This window comes from Manis pentadactyla, chromosome 4 (assembly GCF_030020395.1).
Source record: "Manis pentadactyla isolate mManPen7 chromosome 4, mManPen7.hap1, whole genome shotgun sequence".
NCBI lineage: Eukaryota > Metazoa > Chordata > Mammalia > Pholidota > Manidae > Manis > Manis pentadactyla.
The window spans coordinates 142,697,429-142,716,972 of record NC_080022.1 but is presented as its reverse complement, the minus strand read 5'-3'; the positions used below and the strand labels follow the sequence as shown (position 1 = coordinate 142,716,972).

At 35.1% G+C, this 19,544-nt stretch overlaps 1 protein-coding gene across 1 annotated transcript in view; it reads left to right on the top strand.

The window, feature by feature from the left end:
* The window catches only part of EFCAB5 (EF-hand calcium binding domain 5), a 126,999-nt gene that overhangs the window by 20,503 nt on the left and 86,952 nt on the right, over positions 1-19,544 (top strand). Inside the window, exon 5 of the mRNA XM_036906259.2 lies at positions 10,080-10,656. Within this exon, the coding sequence (XP_036762154.2) occupies positions 10,080-10,656 (577 nt within the window). The remainder of the gene's footprint in view (positions 1-10,079; positions 10,657-19,544) is intronic.

The following is a 19,544-nucleotide window of genomic DNA, read 5'->3' as shown; positions in this document are numbered from 1 at the left end:
TTCCTTTTCCTAAAAAAGTGTTTAAAAGTGATTTTTTCCCTCCTTCCTTCACAGTAGTCATTCTACATTTTGTACAAATGTTAAGAAATACTAGTAAGACCAAGCTAGCTGAGTTTCAGACAGGACCTTTGTTTAAAGAGAACATCACACATCTAGTTGACTAGCTCTGCTGGATCAATTTTTACCAGTTTAATAAGCAATCAGTTCGACTAATGTTATATGCCTCCTTGTGAAGAGTCTTATTATAGGAGTCAAAGCTTATTATAGTGTGGATTATAATTCATTCCTATTTATTTCTTTAAATAGGGTTGTACTGAGGCCAAGCCCAGCAGCAGGCCATGCACTAAGTGCAGAAAATGATAAAAGTCACTTAAAAAGCTAGAACTTTGAAAATATGAATAAGGAATTCTTTTGTGTCTCTTCTTATTTAGTTGAAACCATTTATGTTTATAGTGCCTGAATAGGTCTTTGTACGTTAGAAGGCAGATTAATACAAGGGTGAAGGTATGTATGTTTGAAAGGCTCTTAATTCTATGAAGAGCTGAGTAAGACATTCCTGGAAAATAATTCCAGTGTTTAGCATAGTGCCTGATACAAAGTGACACATCAGTAAATCATTTATTGAGTGAATGTATAAATGAATCGATCTATCTATAAAAAGTTTAGGAATGTCAAAGCATATACCGGCTAAAAAACCCAGTACCTATTTGAAACTATACTCAATTTAACCTCTGAATTAATTTGCCCTTGGGGTAGTGCTATAATTTATGATCCTTGAATTCAGAGGTCACTCAATCAAAGGACAGCTGCAGATAGCCTTGTATAGAATCCTGATTTATTGACCCTGCTATTGCCATGCCTCCTTTTCTTTTCTTGTTTTTATGGCTCTAAGAGAGAAGTGTTTGTCTAGAGTTGTAACCAAACACACATCTACTTCCATTCTGCATTTTCAGTGGGGACAATGCAAGCCCTAGGATTATTGCTTAGCAACCTATAATAGCTAAGCACACTAGAGGAGCACTAGCAAGCTGCCATGAAGATAGAGAATGCCCTAGTTCATGTGCGAGTTTACTAATGAACTATGACAGATGGGTTGATATTAAATTGCTCTTCATCTGTGGCGCTACCCTTAAAGCAAAGAGGGAAATACCTGCCTTGGGTTATGCTGGAGAGGTTAAAAGCAAAAAGAGCACATTAGAACCTGCAGACTTAAAAATGATTGCTCTCTTTCACACCTATTTAAAATAAAAAAATAAAAGCATTATATATTAAAGAACATTGTGTCAAAACAGAATGGACCCCTCCGCCCCAAAAGTGGTTAATTAAAGTCAATTAAAACCTTTCTCAGATTTTTTAAACTGGGATTTTAATGGCAGATTTTAAAAAATCAGTGATTAAGGATTATGCAGATCTAAAGCTGCCAGTGACCATTTTTATCAGCATGTGAAGGCACCCTGCCTCAATATTAATTCAGCAGAGCAAAGCAGAGACTGAAGTTGGATTTCAGCTGTGCCTGAAAACAGTTATTATATTCCTGGGCTTTCCAGATATATGCTCTAGTACATTCCATTTTTAATTTAAGCTATGTGACATAGATGTCTGGTCACTCTCAGACTCCCATGTCAATGTCCTTTTTCTGCCTATTGCTTAAAAATGTTGCATAAAATTCTTTCCTAGGTTCTCTTTTCACTCTAGACACTCCCTCTGAGTGAGCTCATCCAATAATAATAACTATAAATTTTTAGTATATATATATATATATATATATATACATATCATATATATAATTATGATATGTATATTATATATAATTTATATGTATATATAATTATATATATGATTTTATACATGTATATGATATATAAAACCATATATATCATATACATATATAATTTTCTAATCATGACTATCCTGCAAAGTATAATTATTGTTTCCATTTTACAAAAGTAAATTAAATCCAGCAACATAGTAAGAGGAAATTCACTATGATTTAGTGGGACTTATTCCAGAAATGCAAGGGTGGTTCAACATAAGAAAGTCAATTGACATAATTCATCACATTAATAGAATGAGAGTGAAAACCACATGATCATCTCAACTGATGTAGAAAAAATAATTGACAAAATCAAACATCCTTACAATAATAAAAAACTCTCAAAACAGGGAACAGAGGAGAAATTCTTCCACAGGAGAGTTATACAGAGGGTAAAATATCTACATAAATTATCTGGAATACTTCTGCACAGGGGATTTGTCTATTTTCTCCCATTTATTTATTTATTCAAGTATTTATATCAGTATGGACTTCTGGATATTTATTTTATACTTGGGTTATAATCCCATAGTACTTTATTTTGTTGCTCACATTGTTCCATCTTTGGCCATTGGGAGCTCTTCTGGTTGGCTTCTATGTCCCTTTGACATACACCAATCATTATAAAGTTTTTAAAAATACTTCCTTATTTTCTGGCACTATGAAATGCTCCAAGCTCATCTTATGTATTTCCTGCCCCAGTCTTAGAATCAGCCATTTCTCCAATGACTCCTGATTTTCCTTTTTTTTATTCATTTTGTTATCATCAATCTACAATTATATGAAGAACATTATGTTTACTAGACTACCCCCTTCACCAAGTCCCCCCAACAAACCCCATTACAGTCACTGTCCATCAGCGTAGTAAGATACTGTAGAATCACTACTTGTCTTCTCTGTGTTGCACATCCCTCCCTATGCCCCCCACACATTATACATGCTAATCATAAGGCCCCCTTTCTTTTTCCCCACCCTTATCCCTTCCTTCCCACCCATCCTCCCCAGTCCCTTTCCCTTTGGTAACTGTTAGTCCATTCTTGGGTTCTGTGATTCTGCTGCCATTTTGTTCCTTCAGTTTTTCTTTGTTCTTATACTCCACATATGAGTGAAATCATTTGGTACTTATCTTTCTCTGCCTGGCTTATTTCACTGAGCATAATACCCTCTAGCTCCATCCATGTTGTTGCAAATGGTAGGATTTGTTTTCTTCTTATGGCTGAATAATATTCCATTGTGTATATGTACCACATCTTCTTTATCCATTCATCTACTGATGGACACTTAGGTTGCTTCCATTTCTTGGCTACTGTAAGTAGTGCTGCAATAAACATAGAGGTGCATATGTCTTTTTCAAAGTGGGCTGCTGCATTCTTAGGGTAAATTCCTAGAAGTGGAATTCCTGGGTCAAATGGTATTTCTATTTTGAGCTTTTTGAGGAACCTCCATACTGCTTTCCACTATGGTGGAACTAATTTACATTCCCACCAGCAGTGTAGGAGGGTTCCCCTTTCTCCACAACCTCGCCAACATTTGTTGTTCTTTAACTTTTGGATCATGGTGATTCTTACTGGTGTGAGGTGATATCTCATTGTGTTTTTAATTTGCATTTCTCTGATGACTAGTGATGTGGAGCGTCTTTTCATGTGTCTGTTGGCCATCTGAATTTCTTCTTTGGAGAACAGTCTGTTCTCTCTGCCCATTTTTTAATTGGATTGTTTTGTTTTTGTTTGTTGAGGTGTGTAAGCTCTTTATATATTTTGGATGTCAACCCTTTATCAGATCTGTCATTTATGAATATATTCTCCCATACTGTAGGGTACCTTTTTGTTCTATTGATGGTGTCCTTTGCTATAAAGAAGCTTTTCAGCTTGATAAAGTCATTTTTGCTTTTGTTTCCCTTGCCCAGGGAGATATGTTCATGAAGAAGTCGCTCATGTTTATGTCCAAGAGATTTTTGTCTATGTTTTTTTCTAAGAGTTTTATGGTTTCATGACTTACATTCAGGTCTTTGATCCATTTTGAATTTACTTTTGTGTATGGGGTTAGACAGTGATCCAGTTTCATTCTCTTACATGCAGCTGTGCAGTTTTGCCAGGACCATCTGTTGAAGAGACTGTCATTTCCCCATTGTATGTCCATGGCTCCTGTATTATATATTAATTTACAATATAATATATTTTTGGGTTAATGTCTGGAGTCTCTATTCTGTTCCAGTGGTCTGTGGCTCTGTTCTTGTGCCAGTACCAAATTGTCTTGATTACTGTGGCTTTGTAGTAGAGCTTCAAGTTGGGGAGCGAGATCCTCCCCAGTTTATTCTTCCTTCTCAGGATTGCTTTGGCTATTTGGGGTCTTTGGTGGTTCCATATGAATTTTTGAACTATTTGTTGCAGTTCGTTGAAGAATGTTGTTGGTAATTTGATAGGGATTGCATCAAATCTATATATTGCTTTGGGCAGGGTGGCCATTTTGACGATATTAATTCTTCCTAGCCAGGAGCATGGGATGAGTTTCCATTTGTTAGTGACCTCTTTAATTTCTCTTAAGAGTGTCTTATAGTTTTCAGGGTATAGGTCTTTCACTTGCTTGGTTAGGTTTATTCCTAAGTATTTTATTCTTTTTGATGCAATTGTGAATGGAATTGTTTTGCTGATTTCTCTTTCTATTAGTTCATTGTTAGTGTATAGGAAAGCCACAGATTTCTGTGTGTTAATTTTGTATCCTGCAACTTTGCTGTATTCCTATATCAGTTCTAGTAGTTTTGGAGTAGAGCCTTTAGGGTTTTTTATGTACCATATCATGTCATCTGCAAATAGTGACAGTTTAACTTCTTCTTTACCAATTTGGATTCCTTGTATTTCTTTCTTTTGTCTAATTGCCGTGGCTAGGACCTCCAGTACTATGTTGAATAACAGTGGGGAGAGTGGGCATCTCTGTCTTGTTCCCGACCTTAGAGGAAAAGCTTTCAGCTTCTTGATGTTCAGTATGATGTTGGCTGTGGGTTTATCATATATGGCCTTTATTATGTTGAGGTACTTGCCCTCTATACCTATTTTGTTGAGAGTTTTTATCATGAATGGATGTTGAATTTTGTCAAATGCTTTTTCAGCATCTATGGAGATGATCATGTGGTTTTTGTCCTTCTTTTTGTTGATGTGGTGGATGTTGTTGATGGATTTTCGAATGTTGTACCATCCTTGCATCCCTGGGATGAATCCCACTTGGTCATGGTGTATGATCCTTTTGATGTATTTTTGAATTCAGTTTGCTAATATTTTGTTGAGTATTTTTGCATCTACATTCATCAAGGATATTGGTCTGTAGTTTTCTTTTTTGGTGGGGTCTTTACCTGGTTTTGGTATTAGGGTGATGTTGGCTTCATAGCATGAGTTTGGGAGTATTCCCTCCTCTTCTATTTTTTGGAAAACTTTAAGGAGAATGACTATTGTATCTTCTCTGTATGTCTGATAAAATTCTAAGGTAAATCCATCTGGCCTGGGGGTTTTGTTCTTGCATAGTTTTTTGATTACTGCTTCAATTTCTTTGCTGGTAATTGCTTTGTTTAGATTTTGTATTTCTTTCTTGGTCAGTCTTGGAAGGTTGTATTTTTCTAGGAAGTTTTCCATTTCTTCTAGGTTTTCCAGCTTGTTAGCATATAGGTTTTCATGGTAGTCTCTAATAATTCTTTGTATTTCTGTGGGGTCCGTTGTAATGTTTCCTTTCTTGTTTCTGATTCAATTGATTCTCTTTTTCTCTTGATAAGTCTGGCTACGGGATTATCTATTTTGTTTATTTTCTCAAAGAACCAGCTCTTGGTTTCATTGATTTTTTTCTATTGTTTTATTCTTCTCAATTTTATTTATTTCTTCTCTGATCTTTATTATGTCCCTCCTTCTGCTGACTTTAGGCCTCATTTGTTATTCTTTTTCCAATTTTGATAATTGTGACGTTAGACTATTCATTTGGGTTTGTTTTTCCTTCTTTAAATATGCCTGGATTGGTATATACTTTCCTCTTAACAATGCTTACGCTGCGTCCCACAGAAGTTGGGGCTTTGTGTTGTTGTTGTCATTTGTTTCCATATATTGCTTAATCTCTATTTTAATTTGGTCGTTGATCCATTGATTATTTAGGAGCATGTTGTTAAGCATCCATGTGTTTGTGGGCCTTTTTGCTTTCTTTGTATAATTTATTTCTAGTTTTATACCTTTGTGGTCTGAAAAGTTGGTTGGTAGGATTTCAATCTTTTGGAATTTACTGAGGCTCTTTTTGTGGCCTAGTATGTGGTCTATTCTGGAGAATGTTCCATGTGCACTTGAGAAGAATGTGGATCCTGTTGGTTTTGGATGTAGAGTTCTATAGATGTCTATTACGTCCATCTGTTCTAGTGTGTTGTTCAGTGCCTCTTTGTCCTTACTTATTTTCTGTCTGGTGGATCTGTGCTTTGGAGTGAGTGGTATGTTGAAGTCTCCTAGAATGAATGCATTGCAGTCTATATCCCCCTTTAGTTCTGTTAGTATTTGTTTCACATATGCTGGTGGTCCTGTGTTGGGTGCATATATATTTATAATGGTTATATCCTCTTGTTGGACTGACCCCTTTATCATTATGTAATGTCCTTCTTTATCTCTTGTTATTTTCTTTGTTTTGAAGTCTATTTTGTCTGATACTAGTGCTGCAACACCTCTTTTTTTTTCTCCCTATTGTTTGCATGAAATATCTTTTTCCATCCCTTGACTTTTAGTCTGTGCACATCTTTTGGTTTGAGGTAAGTCTCTTGTAAGCAGCATATAGATGGGTTTTGTTTTTTTCTCCATTCTATTACTCTGTGTATTTTGATTGGTGCATTCAGTCCATTTACATTTAAGGTGATTATCGATAGGTATGTACTTATTGCTGTTGCAGGCTTTAGATTCGTGGTTACCAAAGGTTCAAGGTTAATTTCCTTACTATCTAAGAGTCTAACTTAACTCACTTAGTATGCTGTTACAAACACAATCTAAAGGTTCTTTTCTGTTTCTCCTCCTTTTTCTTCCTCCACAATTCTCTATATATTAGGTATCATATTCTGTATTCTTTGTCTAGCCCTTGATTGACTTTGGGGATAGTTCATTTAATTTTGCATTTGCTTAGTAATTAGCTGTTCTACTTTCTTTACTGTGGTTTTATTACCTCTGGTGACAGCTATTCAACCTTAGGAACACTTCCATCTGTAGCAGTCCCTCCAAAATAGACTGTAGAGATGGTTTGTGGGAGGTAAATTCTCTCAGCTTTTGCTTATCTGAAAATTGTTTAATCCCTCCTTCAAATTTAAATGATAATCTGACGGATAAAGTAATCTTGGTTCCAGGCTCTTCTGCTTCATGGCATTAAATACATCATGCCACTCCCTTCTGGCCTCTTAAGGTTTCTGCTAAGAAGTCTGATGTTAGCCTGATGGGATTTCCTTTGTATGTGATCTTATTTCTGTCTCTGACTGCTTTTAACAGTCTATCCTTATCCTAGATCTTTTCCATTTTAATTACTATATGTTTTGGTGTTGTCTTCCTTGGGTCCCTTGTGTTGGGAGATCTGTGGATCTCCATGGCCTGAGAGACTATGTCCTTCCCCAGATTGGGGAAGTTTTCAGCAACTACCTCCTCAAAGGCCCTTTCTCTCCCTTTCTCTCTCTCTTCTTCTGGTATCCCTATAATGTGAATATTGTTCCGTTTGGATTGGTCACACAGTTCTCTCAATATTCTTTCATTCTTAGAGATCCTTTTTTCCCCCTGTGCCTCAGCTTCTTTGTATTCCTCTTCTCTAGTTTCTATTTCATTTATCGTCTCCTCCACCATATCCAACCTGCTTTTAATACCCTCCATCGTACTCTTCAACGATTGGACCTCTGACCTGAATTCATTCCTGAGTTCTTGGATGTCTTTCCATACTTCCATTAGCATGTTGATGATTTTTATTTTTATTTTGAACTCCCTTTCAGGAAGAGTCACGAGGTCCATATCATTTAAATCTTTCTCGGGAGTTGTATTAATAATTTTACTCTGGACAAGGTTCCTTTGGCATTTCATATTTGTATATGGCGCCCTCTTGTGTCCAGAAGCTCTATTCTGGAGCTGCTCAGCCCCTGAAGCAATGTTGGGAGTTGCAGGGGAGCGGTACTGGTGCCTGGGGGGAGGAAAGAGCTGTTACCCGCCTCCCAGCTGCTGTGCCTGTCTCCACTGCCTGAACCAGTGGGCCGAGCACACAGATATAAACTTTTGTCCCAGAGAAGCCAGATATGGATCCCTGCTTTCCACAAGCGGCCAGAATCCCAGTCTCCCCAGGAACTCCGCCTGTCCCAGCTTTCCAACCCCGTAATCAGAAGAGTATGATGAAAGCACCATGAAATGTAGGTTTGTGCTCCCAGAGCAGATCTCCTGAGCTAGGTATTCAGCAGTCCCAAGCCTTCCACTCCCTCCCTGCTCCGTTTCTCTTCCTCCCACCAGTGAGCTGGGGTGGGGGTAGGGCTCAGGTCCCACAGAGCCACAGCTCTGGTACGTTACCCGGTTCGCTAAGGTTTGCTCTTTTCTCTAGGTGTATGCAGTCTGGCGCCATCCTCTTTCCTGTTGCTCTCTCAGGATTAGTTGCTCCAACTGTATTTTCTAATTGTATCCAGTTTTAGGAGGAAGCCACTGTTTCTCCTCTCACACCGCCATCTTTAATCCACTCCCTGATTTTCCTTTTAACTGGAGACTATAGAAAAGAGGATCTGAGTCCTAGGTGTCCAAGCTCTCTTAATTGTTTTTTTCCCCACCACATCCATAGCATTCTTTTTTTTAACTCTGATTGTTCTGCTCAATTTATTAATTACAATTCTTTTGGAGACTCCTTACACTCATTCTAGTAATATTATTTCCTTAGGTAGCATCAATTATTGCATTTGTTGAATTTAGTCATGGAGATAGTTTTCTTTAAGTCTTTAGTAATTCTTGTGTGTGTGCTTGCATTTGTATTTGGGAATCCCTATTTGCTTTTCTGTGAAACAGATTTTCTGTTTTCTGTATCCCACTGCTAGTGACTGTGAAGGAAAGTAAGAAGTGCAAACAGTGAAGTCTGTCAGCAAGTCAGTTTCCCTGTATGTGGAGGCATTATCCTGCCTCTCTAGACCAAATCTCCTTGTCTCAGTGCAAGGGTGAACACCTCTGGTGCCTGATTAGATCAAATGGGGATGAAAACACACAAAAGGTCAGTCATTCCCCTGCTACTCATATCTACGTCCTTTAAACTTAGGGTGCCTCAAGGCTGCTCTCAAACTTCCCAGTGATCTTCTCCTCTTATCTTTTTAGTCCTATAATTCCTTCAATCAAAGCCTACTACCTTACATTTTTCAAACACCCTCGAAATTTCTGACTGCTAAAGGCTGTCTTTGTGATTGCCAGCAATCTTATGTTTATATTAAAATACACACACATATGCACACACACAACCTTTTCTGTCATTTCTAGAGGGTATGTAGTTGGTAATGAGAGTATGTAGATGCCGGTTCTCAGTCCACTATCTTCATCCTGCATTTTTAAAAATGAAAACATAAAGGAGGCTAGAAATATGAAATGGGAAGAAATTTATTTAAATATACATGTGTGATAACTCTCTTCACTGTCTACTGAGCAGACATTCTCCACCTTTTTGTCTGCCAAGTGAACCTCAGTTTTGTAGCAGATGAAAATCACTTGAATCACTTGATCAGAGAACTTGGCCTGAACCCTGACATGAAGGAATAAATTAAGATTGTTCAAAGCTAATCATAGAAATCCCTTTTCCCTTTATCAGCTATTGGTCTAGGGATGGGCATGTAACCTAATCACATGTGATATATGTAAAAGAAAGTAATGGAACAAGGAGTTTGGGATATTCTCTTCTTGAATAATGAAATAGAACCTCAAGAGGAGAAAGTCCCTTTGTCCTCAATCCTTTTTTCCTATTAATAAGTGATGCTTAGAGCTACAATAACTGTCTTATGATCCTGAGGTTTGAACACAAAATATGAATAAAGAACAATAGAAATAGACCAGGTATGTAATGAAAATGCTGAGCTGCTGAATGACTTCTGATTAGGTCAACAATAAATGTCCTGATGGTTAAAATTAGTATTGTCTGACTTTCTGTTACTTTCTGGTGTATTTGAGTACACCACACAAATGGATATAAAAAATCTTTTTCTAATAATACTCTGAAGTAGCAGATTAAAATCTACTTCAAATATATTTCTTACATTTCACTTTTTTCCCCTCAGAATTAAACCTGGAGGAGCAGCCAAAAATCCCAGTTTGTTTAATAAAGGGCTCTAATGTTGGAATCTCAAAGAACATTGTGGTTAGAAAACCTGCAAAAGTGATTTTCAATTTAGATCAAACTGTACTGGATTCAAAGCTGGAACAACCATGGAAGAAAAATCTTTTTGAAAGAGTGGAGGCAAAAGCCCAGGCAATGCAGCAAAAAATAATAGATAAGGATAACTTGATGAAAGAATTAGAAAAAAAGGCTGAAAAACAACTCCCTAAGGATAATTTGGCCAAAGAGTGGTTTAATACTGAGAATATGACACTGAACACACGTGCATATTTGCTTGACAAACTTCTGCCCACCTTAGTTCCTGGAGTGGAAAAAATGTTAATGCAAGTGGAAAAGAAGAAGCTTTTGGCAGAAGTTGATATTCCAACCAAATTTGATCCCATCAATTATTTGGGAGAATACTTAATGAGAAATAATCCTTATTATATCAAAGACTCAGAAATGTCTGGCTATCAGAGAGTGATGAGAGATGTCACAGAAGAGCTGAAGATACACATTCCCAACACTCTCTCTAACAGGTACAATTTGTTATATTTCCATTTGGCATATTTTTTAGCTCCTTACATTGAAAAGCAAGTAGAAAAATAACACAAGCATACAAACAAGACTTAAAACAAGAAATTTTATAGTTATTCAAAAAGCATTTTTTGAGCTTCACTATTTACAAGGCACTGTAAAGATTAGTGAAGTATATTAAGTAAATCCCTGTATTCATGGATTTAGTTATCTCACTAGGACCCTATGTGTATATTTATTTGTTTATTATATGCCTTCCTGCACTCAAAAGTATAAAAGTAGGGAGTTGGAAAAAATTTAGCTTTTCAGATAGGCATTATGTCAAAGCCAAAATGTAAAGATTTATACACTGAAAAGTTTCTCTCCCATTCTTTTCCTTCATCTTCACAGTACTCCACTTCTGCCATAAATAACTATAATTCTTAGTTTTCAATGGCTCCTTTCAGAGTTTCTTTATGCACACAAGCAAATGCAAACATGGATTCTTAATTTTTTTCCTTTTATACAAAAGCAGGTGAATGAGTTACAAATATTTTCCTCTGTTTTGACCTGCCATTTTATCTTTTGTGATGCAGAAGACTTTTTTATTTCTATGTGGTCGAATTTATTTACTTTTATTTTATGGTTTCTGGATTTTGAGTCAATGTTACATTTCAAGATATTAAGGTAATCCCCCATGCTTTCTTCTGTAATTGTTATTATTTTAATTTTCATTTAAAATATTGATCGATATGGAATTTATCCTAGTGTAAAACGTAAGATATGGATCCAACTTTATCCTTTCCAAATGGCTAAATAGTAATCCCAATAACAATTGCTGAATAGTCTATCTTTGCCCCAGTTTTGAGATGAAACTTCATTACTAAGTTACTGTAGATATTGGAGTATATTTCTGAATTTTCCTATCCTATTCCGTTGTTCTATCTCCTTGTTCATATACAAGCAACACACTGTTTTAATTATTGAGACTTTTACATTTATTTCAATGTATCTGACTATACTAGTCCTTATTATTTGTTCTTTTTTTTTTTTGACCACTTTTGCCTTTTCTTGTGTTTACTTTTTAATACAAACTTTAGGATTGATTTATCTACTTGAAAAAAGAGCAAGAGAGAGAACACCAAAACAAAGTTTATGGGAATTTTTATTGCAATCTGATTAAGTTTATTCATTAACTTAGAACAAATCAACATCTTTAATAGTGACAAGTGTTTCTGTCTGAGAATGTGCATCTTTCCAGTTGCTCATCTTATTTTGTATCCATCAGTGTTGTCTTAAAGTTTTTTATATAGTTTTGCATCTCACTAGATTTATTAGTAGTTATTTTATCATTTTTATGCAATTGTAAGTGGGTCTTTCTTCTTCCATTACATTTTCTATCTAGAGATCATTTGAATACATCATTTGAAAGTAGTTAATTTCTGTGTATTTTTGTAGTGTGCTACCTTATTTTTTTCTTATTGTTTGTAGTACATTTTTAGTTGATTGCTTGGGTTTTCTAGAGAGGCAACTATATTTTCTGCAAATAATAGTTTTCCTTCTTCCTTTTCAGTTTTTATACTTCTAACATCTTTCTCTTACCTATTTACCTCCAATACAATGTTAAATAATAGTGGTAATATGGGCATTTTTGTCTTGTTTATGACTTTAGTAGAAATGATTCTTGTATTACTACTTCATCATAAACAGTTTTTAAAATATGTATGAGTACCATAACTCTATTTGGATCTGAAAGAGATATATTTTATCACATTAGGAAAAATGTATCAAATTCCTATCTTATTTTTTTTTAAATCAAGAATGATTGTTAATTTTGTCAAATGCTTTTCAACACTCATGAAGGTTATTGTTTGATTTTTTTTACCCTGCAGCCATTAATGATGAGTTTTATCAATGGATTTCCTAATTTTGAGCTATCTTGGAATTCCTGAAATAAATCCTACTCAGTTGCTACATATTTGGTTACATTGAAATATGCTTCCTACTAGTAAGACAGAATAAATATTTAATTCTTTCCTTTTAATTACATATTTTCAGAACACTATATATATTATATCCATATCTGTCTACCTACCTACATACCTACCTACTAATAGTCACCTCTAATGGAAACAAATGAAAGATTTTTCCCCTTTTAGGGGGGATTTCTTTTTTGAGCATCATTGAAGGCACATGAATTTTAATATATAGTCAGTGTATTTTAATCCATTATAGTCATTTTTTTATTTTTGATGCTCAACCCGACCCAATTTTGGCTCCTATGTTCTTCTGACTTCCTCCTTTTGTCTTTGAAATCTTTGTACATTTTTTTTAAGGATTCTTAGTTCCTTTTAATGGGACTCACTCATCTGGGAGCTAAGAATTCCCATATATATTGTACTGTCATGCTTCTAAGTTCTTTCAAGACTAACAAATACAATTTTTAGAAATAATGAGCTCATATTGACAATTTCATATCAAATATAATGTGTCAGGGTTTTTACCTAATTCCTTGATTTTCTGTTTGTATCTTTTTTTTCTTATGCTGAAACTCTTGGTGCCTAACATTGACAGAATTGCTTATTTTCTTTCTCCCAAAATTTATATAAAATAGCTTCAAAATAATACCAACAAGCCTAATTATAGAACTACTAAATGATGTTTTGTATTTATTTACACCTTTTTTGTCCTTAAAATATATCCCTCTATGCTGGTCTATGTAAAAAAATACAAGGAAAAAAAGCTATAAGAAACCAGTGATTAAGTTCCTTTATAATAAAGAAAAACCTTTTCAACTATGACTCAACATCAGGAAAATATTGACAAATTTGATTACATAAAAATTAAAAGCTTTTTGCCTGGGAAACTGAGTCACAACTACTGGATTCTGCTGTTGTAGTACAAAAGTAACCACATGTAATTTGCAAATGAATGCACATGGCTGTGTTCCAATAAATCTTTATTTATTGATACTGAAATTTGAATTTCATAGAATTTCCACATGCCACTAAATATTATATTTATTTGGATTTTTAAAACCTACTTTAACATGTAACAACCCATCTTAGTTTCTGAGTTGTACAAAACCAGGCAGCAGGCCAGATTTGACTGCAGGCTTTAGTTTGCTGACCCCCTGGTCTAGATAATATCTGTTAGGTCTCTAGATCTAAAAAACAAATAAGCCACTTTGGATCTTTGATTTTCTTACTGAATCTCCTTCCTGAATATCTCCTGGTGTGGATACTTATACTAAACTTTATAAAGGAACCTAAAATTCTTTGTGACTTGTTTTAGTGTACTTCCTATAGGATAAGGAATTAATTAGAAGCTTTAGAATAGTAATTATTTTGGAAATAGGTGCATACATCCCTCTGGAATAAAGTAAAGAGTATGTATAGAACTCTTGTTTTATTCTGTATGTGGACATGGAATTTTTATTTTCAGTCGAAATACCCTTTCTCAGTGTATGGTTGCCTGCCAGTGACATGAGAATTACTTTGGTGCCTGTTTAAAAATGCAGATTTCTAGCTTCTTACTCAGATCTACAAATCAAAACCTCTGGGAATGCATTGAAAACAAATTCCACAGGAGGTTATTATGCACACTAAAGTTTCAAGACCAGTCATTTAGAGAAACCAAATTAAGGGAGTTTCAGTACTAGTGAAAAGTTCCAACAGCAACTGGGAACAGTGTATTAAATTTAATAAATAGCTTAAAGAACATTTCCAATCACCATCTGTTCTTGCAGAGCAATAAATTAGATTTGTATTTAAATCTATTTCCATAAAAAATACTTAAAATGTGAAATGGGCATCAAGGCTGTAAATCAATACATTGACAGATCCTTCCTGTTAGGGATATATAAATCTCAATCAGTACATAACACACTAGGCATTTTTTAATATCTATAATAAGAAGAGTAATGGGAAAACTAGGACTCTGGTCTAGATTCCATTGCTAACCAATGACACAACACAATAGGATCAGTTTATTTACTGATGTTTCTTGAATTGAGAGTTTGAATATTTAGGATCATTTGAAGCTTGATAAGAGCCCTTGTTTTTATTGGAGCAATACCATTGTAAGAATTCAGGAAAGAGTTAAAGTAATCAAAGCTGCTGTTTTTGCCTACATTGTCAAGATTCGGGCTTCATCTCTCTCTCTGGCAAAAATCCAACATCTACATGTCAACATGTGAAACTGTCAGGCATATGTAGAATATTCAGAACTCCTAGGGATGGTTTACAACAATAAAATATCTATTGACTTAAAGCCTGGATACCCAGCAATCTTAGACAGTCTTAAACAGTCCTGCATTTAAATTCTCTGACCTATATCATTCTTTGTATTGTCCTCAATCCATTAGAGAGTTTTGGAGAAGTCCATTTATTTTAGAAATGAGAGTGTTCCTTACTTATATTAAAGAAAAAAGACAAAATTTTGGTTTAGTTTCCCAAAACTTTAACTTCTGGTTTTAATGTTAAAGAGTTCATTTGCCTCAGCCTAATCCAAAAGTTTTTCATCTGCTTCCCCAGACAAAAAGAGATTCACCTCTTTTTAGTGTCTAAGAACAGTAGAGATGACATTGCTTACTAATTTAGATCAGTTTTTATTGTGGCAGCCACTTATCGAAAAATAAAATATCAGTGCAGTTTGTAAAATTTACACATGGAATATACTTTTATTGCTTTTCACCAGGCTCCTGGAAGACAGGAAAAGAACTGAAGTGGGCTTTAATTCTTGCATGTAATTTTGCAAAACTGATAAGGAAGTTAGGTTTCTGTCATTTTGCTTTTCTTCATATTTTCTTTTCTTTTAATATCTTTCTTTTAGTATCTTTTCTCTCTGGATCTTGATTCCTCCAGAAATGAGGAATGTATGTTTTTTAAGTCACTACTGCCTTATTGTGAATTGATGATGAAAAATATTTTACTCAAAATAGGATTACAAGTTTTCAATAGCTTGATTTTGGTGATGATTACACATATTTATACACGTTTTGAAATTTGCACAACTATGGTCTTAAAAAGGTCAATTTTACTGCATGGTATATTTTTACTGTTTATTCTTTTTTTTTAATTTATTTGCATTGAAGTATCATTGATATATAATCTTATGATGGTTTCACATAAACAACACAGTGGTTTCAACATTCACCTATATTATCAAACCCTCACCCCCTCTATTGTGGTCACTATCAGCGTAGTAAGATATTATAGAGTCATTAATTGTCTTCTCCATGCTGTACTGCCTTCACCGTTACCTACCTATATTGTGACTACAAATTATAGTGCCCCTTAATCCCCTTCTCCCTCCCCACGCACCATCCCTAACCCTTCCCCTTTGGTAACCACTAGTCCCTTCTCAGTGTCTGTGAGCCTGCTGTTATTTTGTTCCTTCAGTTTTGCTTTGTTTTTATACTCCACAAATGAGTGAAGTCATTTGGTACTTGTCTTTCTCTGCCTGGCTTATTTCACAGAGCATAATACCCTCTAGATCCATCCATGTTGTTGCAAATGGTAGGATTTTTTTCCTTTTATAGATGAATAATATTCCATTGTGTATATGTACCATCTCTTGTTTATCCATTCATCTATTGATGGACACTTAGGTTGCTTCCATATCTTGGCTATTATAAATAGTGCTGTGATAAATATAGGGGTGCATATGTCTTTTTGAATCAGGAATCTTGTTTTCTTTGGGCAAATTCCTAGGAGTGGAATTCCTGGGTCAAATGATATTTCTATTTTTAGTCTTTTGAGGAACCTCCATATTGCTTTCCACAATGGTTGAAACAATTTACATTCCCACCAAAAGTGTAGGAGAGTCCCCCTTTCTCCACATTCTCACCAGCATTTGTTGTTTCTTGTCTTTTGGATGTTGACCATCCTAACTGGTGTGAGGTGGTATCTCACTGTGGTTTTAATTTTCATTTCCCTGATAATTAGTGATGTGGAGCATCTTTTCATGTGCCTGTTGGCCATCTGTATTTCTTCTTTAGAGAAATATCTCCTCAAATCCTCCACCCATAGTTTGGTAGGGTGCTTGTTTTTGGTGTGTTGAGGTGTGTGAGTTCTTTATATATTTTGGATGTTAACCCCTTATCAGATAAATCATTTACAAATACATTCTCCCATACTGTAGGATGACCTTTTGTTCTGCTGATGGCGTCCTTTGCTGTGCAGGTTTTTAATTTGATGTAGTCCCACTTGTTCATTTTTTATTTTGTTTCCCTTGCCCAAGGGGAAGTGTTCAGGAAGAAGTTGCTTGTATTTATATTCAAGAGATTTTTGCCAATATTTTCTTCTAAGAGATTTGTGGTTTCATGACTTAAATTCAGGTCTTTGATCCACTTTGAGTTTGCTTTTATGTTCGGAGTTAGACAATAATCCAGTTTCATTCTCTTGCATGTAGCTGTCCAGTTTTTCCAACACCAGTTGTTGAAGAGGCTGTCTTTTCCCTATTGTATATTCATGGCTCTTTTATCATATATTAATTGACCATATATGCATGGCTTTATATCTAAGCTCTCTGTTCTGTTCCATTGATCTATGGGTCTGTTCTTGTGCCAGTACCAAGTTGTTTTGATTACTGTAGCTTTGTAATAGAGCTTGAAGTGAGGGAGTATAATCCCCCCTGCTTTGTTCTTTCTCAGGATTGCTTTGGCTATTTGGGATCTTCTGTGGTTCCATATGAATTTCAGAACTTTTCGTTCTAATTCATTGAAGAATGCTGTTAATATTTTGATAGGAATTGCACTGAATCTGTAGATTGCTTTGGGTAGGATGGCCGTTTTGACAATATTAATTCTTCCTATGCGTGAGCGTGGGATAGATTTCCATTTATTGGTGTCTCCTTTAATTTCTCTCATGAGTGTCTTGTAGGTTTCAGGGTACAGTTCTTTCACCTCCTTGCTTAGGTTTACTCCTAGGTATTCTATTCTTTTTGATGCACTTAAATGGAGTTATTTTCCTGATTTCTCTTCCTGCTAGTTTGTTGTCAGTATATAGGAATGCAACATAGTTCTGTATATTAATTTTGTATCCTGCAACTTTGTTGAATTCAGTTATTCTATTAGTTTTTTTGGTGGATTCTCTAGAGTTTTCTATGTATAACATCATGTCATCTGCAAATAGTGAGAGTTTAACCTCTTCCTTACAAGTTTGGATGCCTCTTATCTCTTTGTGTTGTCTGATTGCCATGGCTAGGACCTCCAGCACTATGTTGAATAAAAGTGGTGAAAGGGGGCATCCTTGTCTTGTTCCCAGTCTTAGAGGAAAAGATTTCAGCTTTTCACTGTTAAGTATGATGCTGGCTGTGGGTTTGTTATATATGGCCTTTATTATGTTGAGGTACTTGCCCTCTATACCCATTTTGTTGAGAGTTTTTATCATGAATAGATATTGAATTTTGTCAAATGCTTTTTCAGCATCTATTGAGATGATCATGTGATTTTTGTTCTTTTTGTTGGTGTGGTGTATGATGATATTGATTGATTTTTGAATATTGTACCATTACTGCATGGTATTTTTTAAAATAAAAAAATTAGACTGTAAAGGAAAGGAATTTAAAGAATGACTACTAATGTTAGAATTTTACATTATTGCAGAGAAGCAGTATCTATTATACTACAAATTTCCTTATTTTTCTCCACCAATTCTGATTCTAAACTGAGAGTCCAAATAACCAAGAATTACATCTAGGAAATACAAAACAAAAACTTGGATATCAACTGTGCAGTAGTTACAGTGATGTTTCCCTGGTTCTGGCTTGGTAATGATCTCTGATTCCTGTATCTGTTACTTACTATCATAATCACTATGGGATCTGTGCTGCACCATGAGATATCTTTTGCGCATTTTTCCTGTGATTCTCATTATTAGCCTTATCAACTAATAATGGGACATTTAATCCATGAAGTGAAAGAAACATGAAGAAATAGTCCATAAAATTACTTTCCCTATCACAGCTACATAAAGGAGAAAAGTAAGTCATAAATGCTCAAGCATAAGGATACACAAATCAAGTAAAACCTAAAAAGTAAAGAGACACAGGCCTTCATTTTGCTTACAATAATTCTCTGCAAATGAACTCATGTATAGTGTTCGAGGAATTTATGTAGACCATGTGACAAAATCCACTGTTATATTTCTTTTGAAATGTGTTATCTACAAAGGGTTTGAAGATTTACTTCAAAGTACTTACTTTTTGTATTTAAAAAAACTCTTAAGTGTCTAACTCATCCTTACAAGACGCCAGCACTAGGACTTGGCAAGGTTGAGGGAATGTTTCATCCTTAATATGGGTCTTTCTCAGTTGCCAAGAGACAGTGACTTCCTAGACAGATGTCTGTCTGCTTATACTCCACACCAGCTGCCACCTCTTTACTGAGCCAAACCTTTATGCTTACATGATGTTAGGAAATCCCATAGGTGCTTCTCCCACAGTGATATTTTATTAATGTCCATCTGTATCAAATATAATATTTTGTCAATCCAGTAAAACAGATTATGCCAAAAGTAAGCGACTAGATAAATGCTTTTTTATAGAAATGCTTCTTATATGACTATTATGCCCAATGGTATGTAGTAGGATTTTATCTGAACAAGTTCTACTTTTGTTCAACCTGAAGTATAATAATAATGTAGCGTAATAATAATGTAATATAAAAAATAAGTATAATAGTAATGTACACGTAATGATTAGCTTCATATCCATCTCTAATCCACACTCTATTTTATATGTGTATATCCTATTATTAAGTATCTAGAAATTTAAGTACTCATGGACCAAAAAATAGTCTCCTTGGATGTTATGCTAATGTCCTACACACACACACACACACACACACACACACACACACAATGAGACTTGATGTTGAGTGAATCTCTGGTCCTGCTTCAGTGGTATA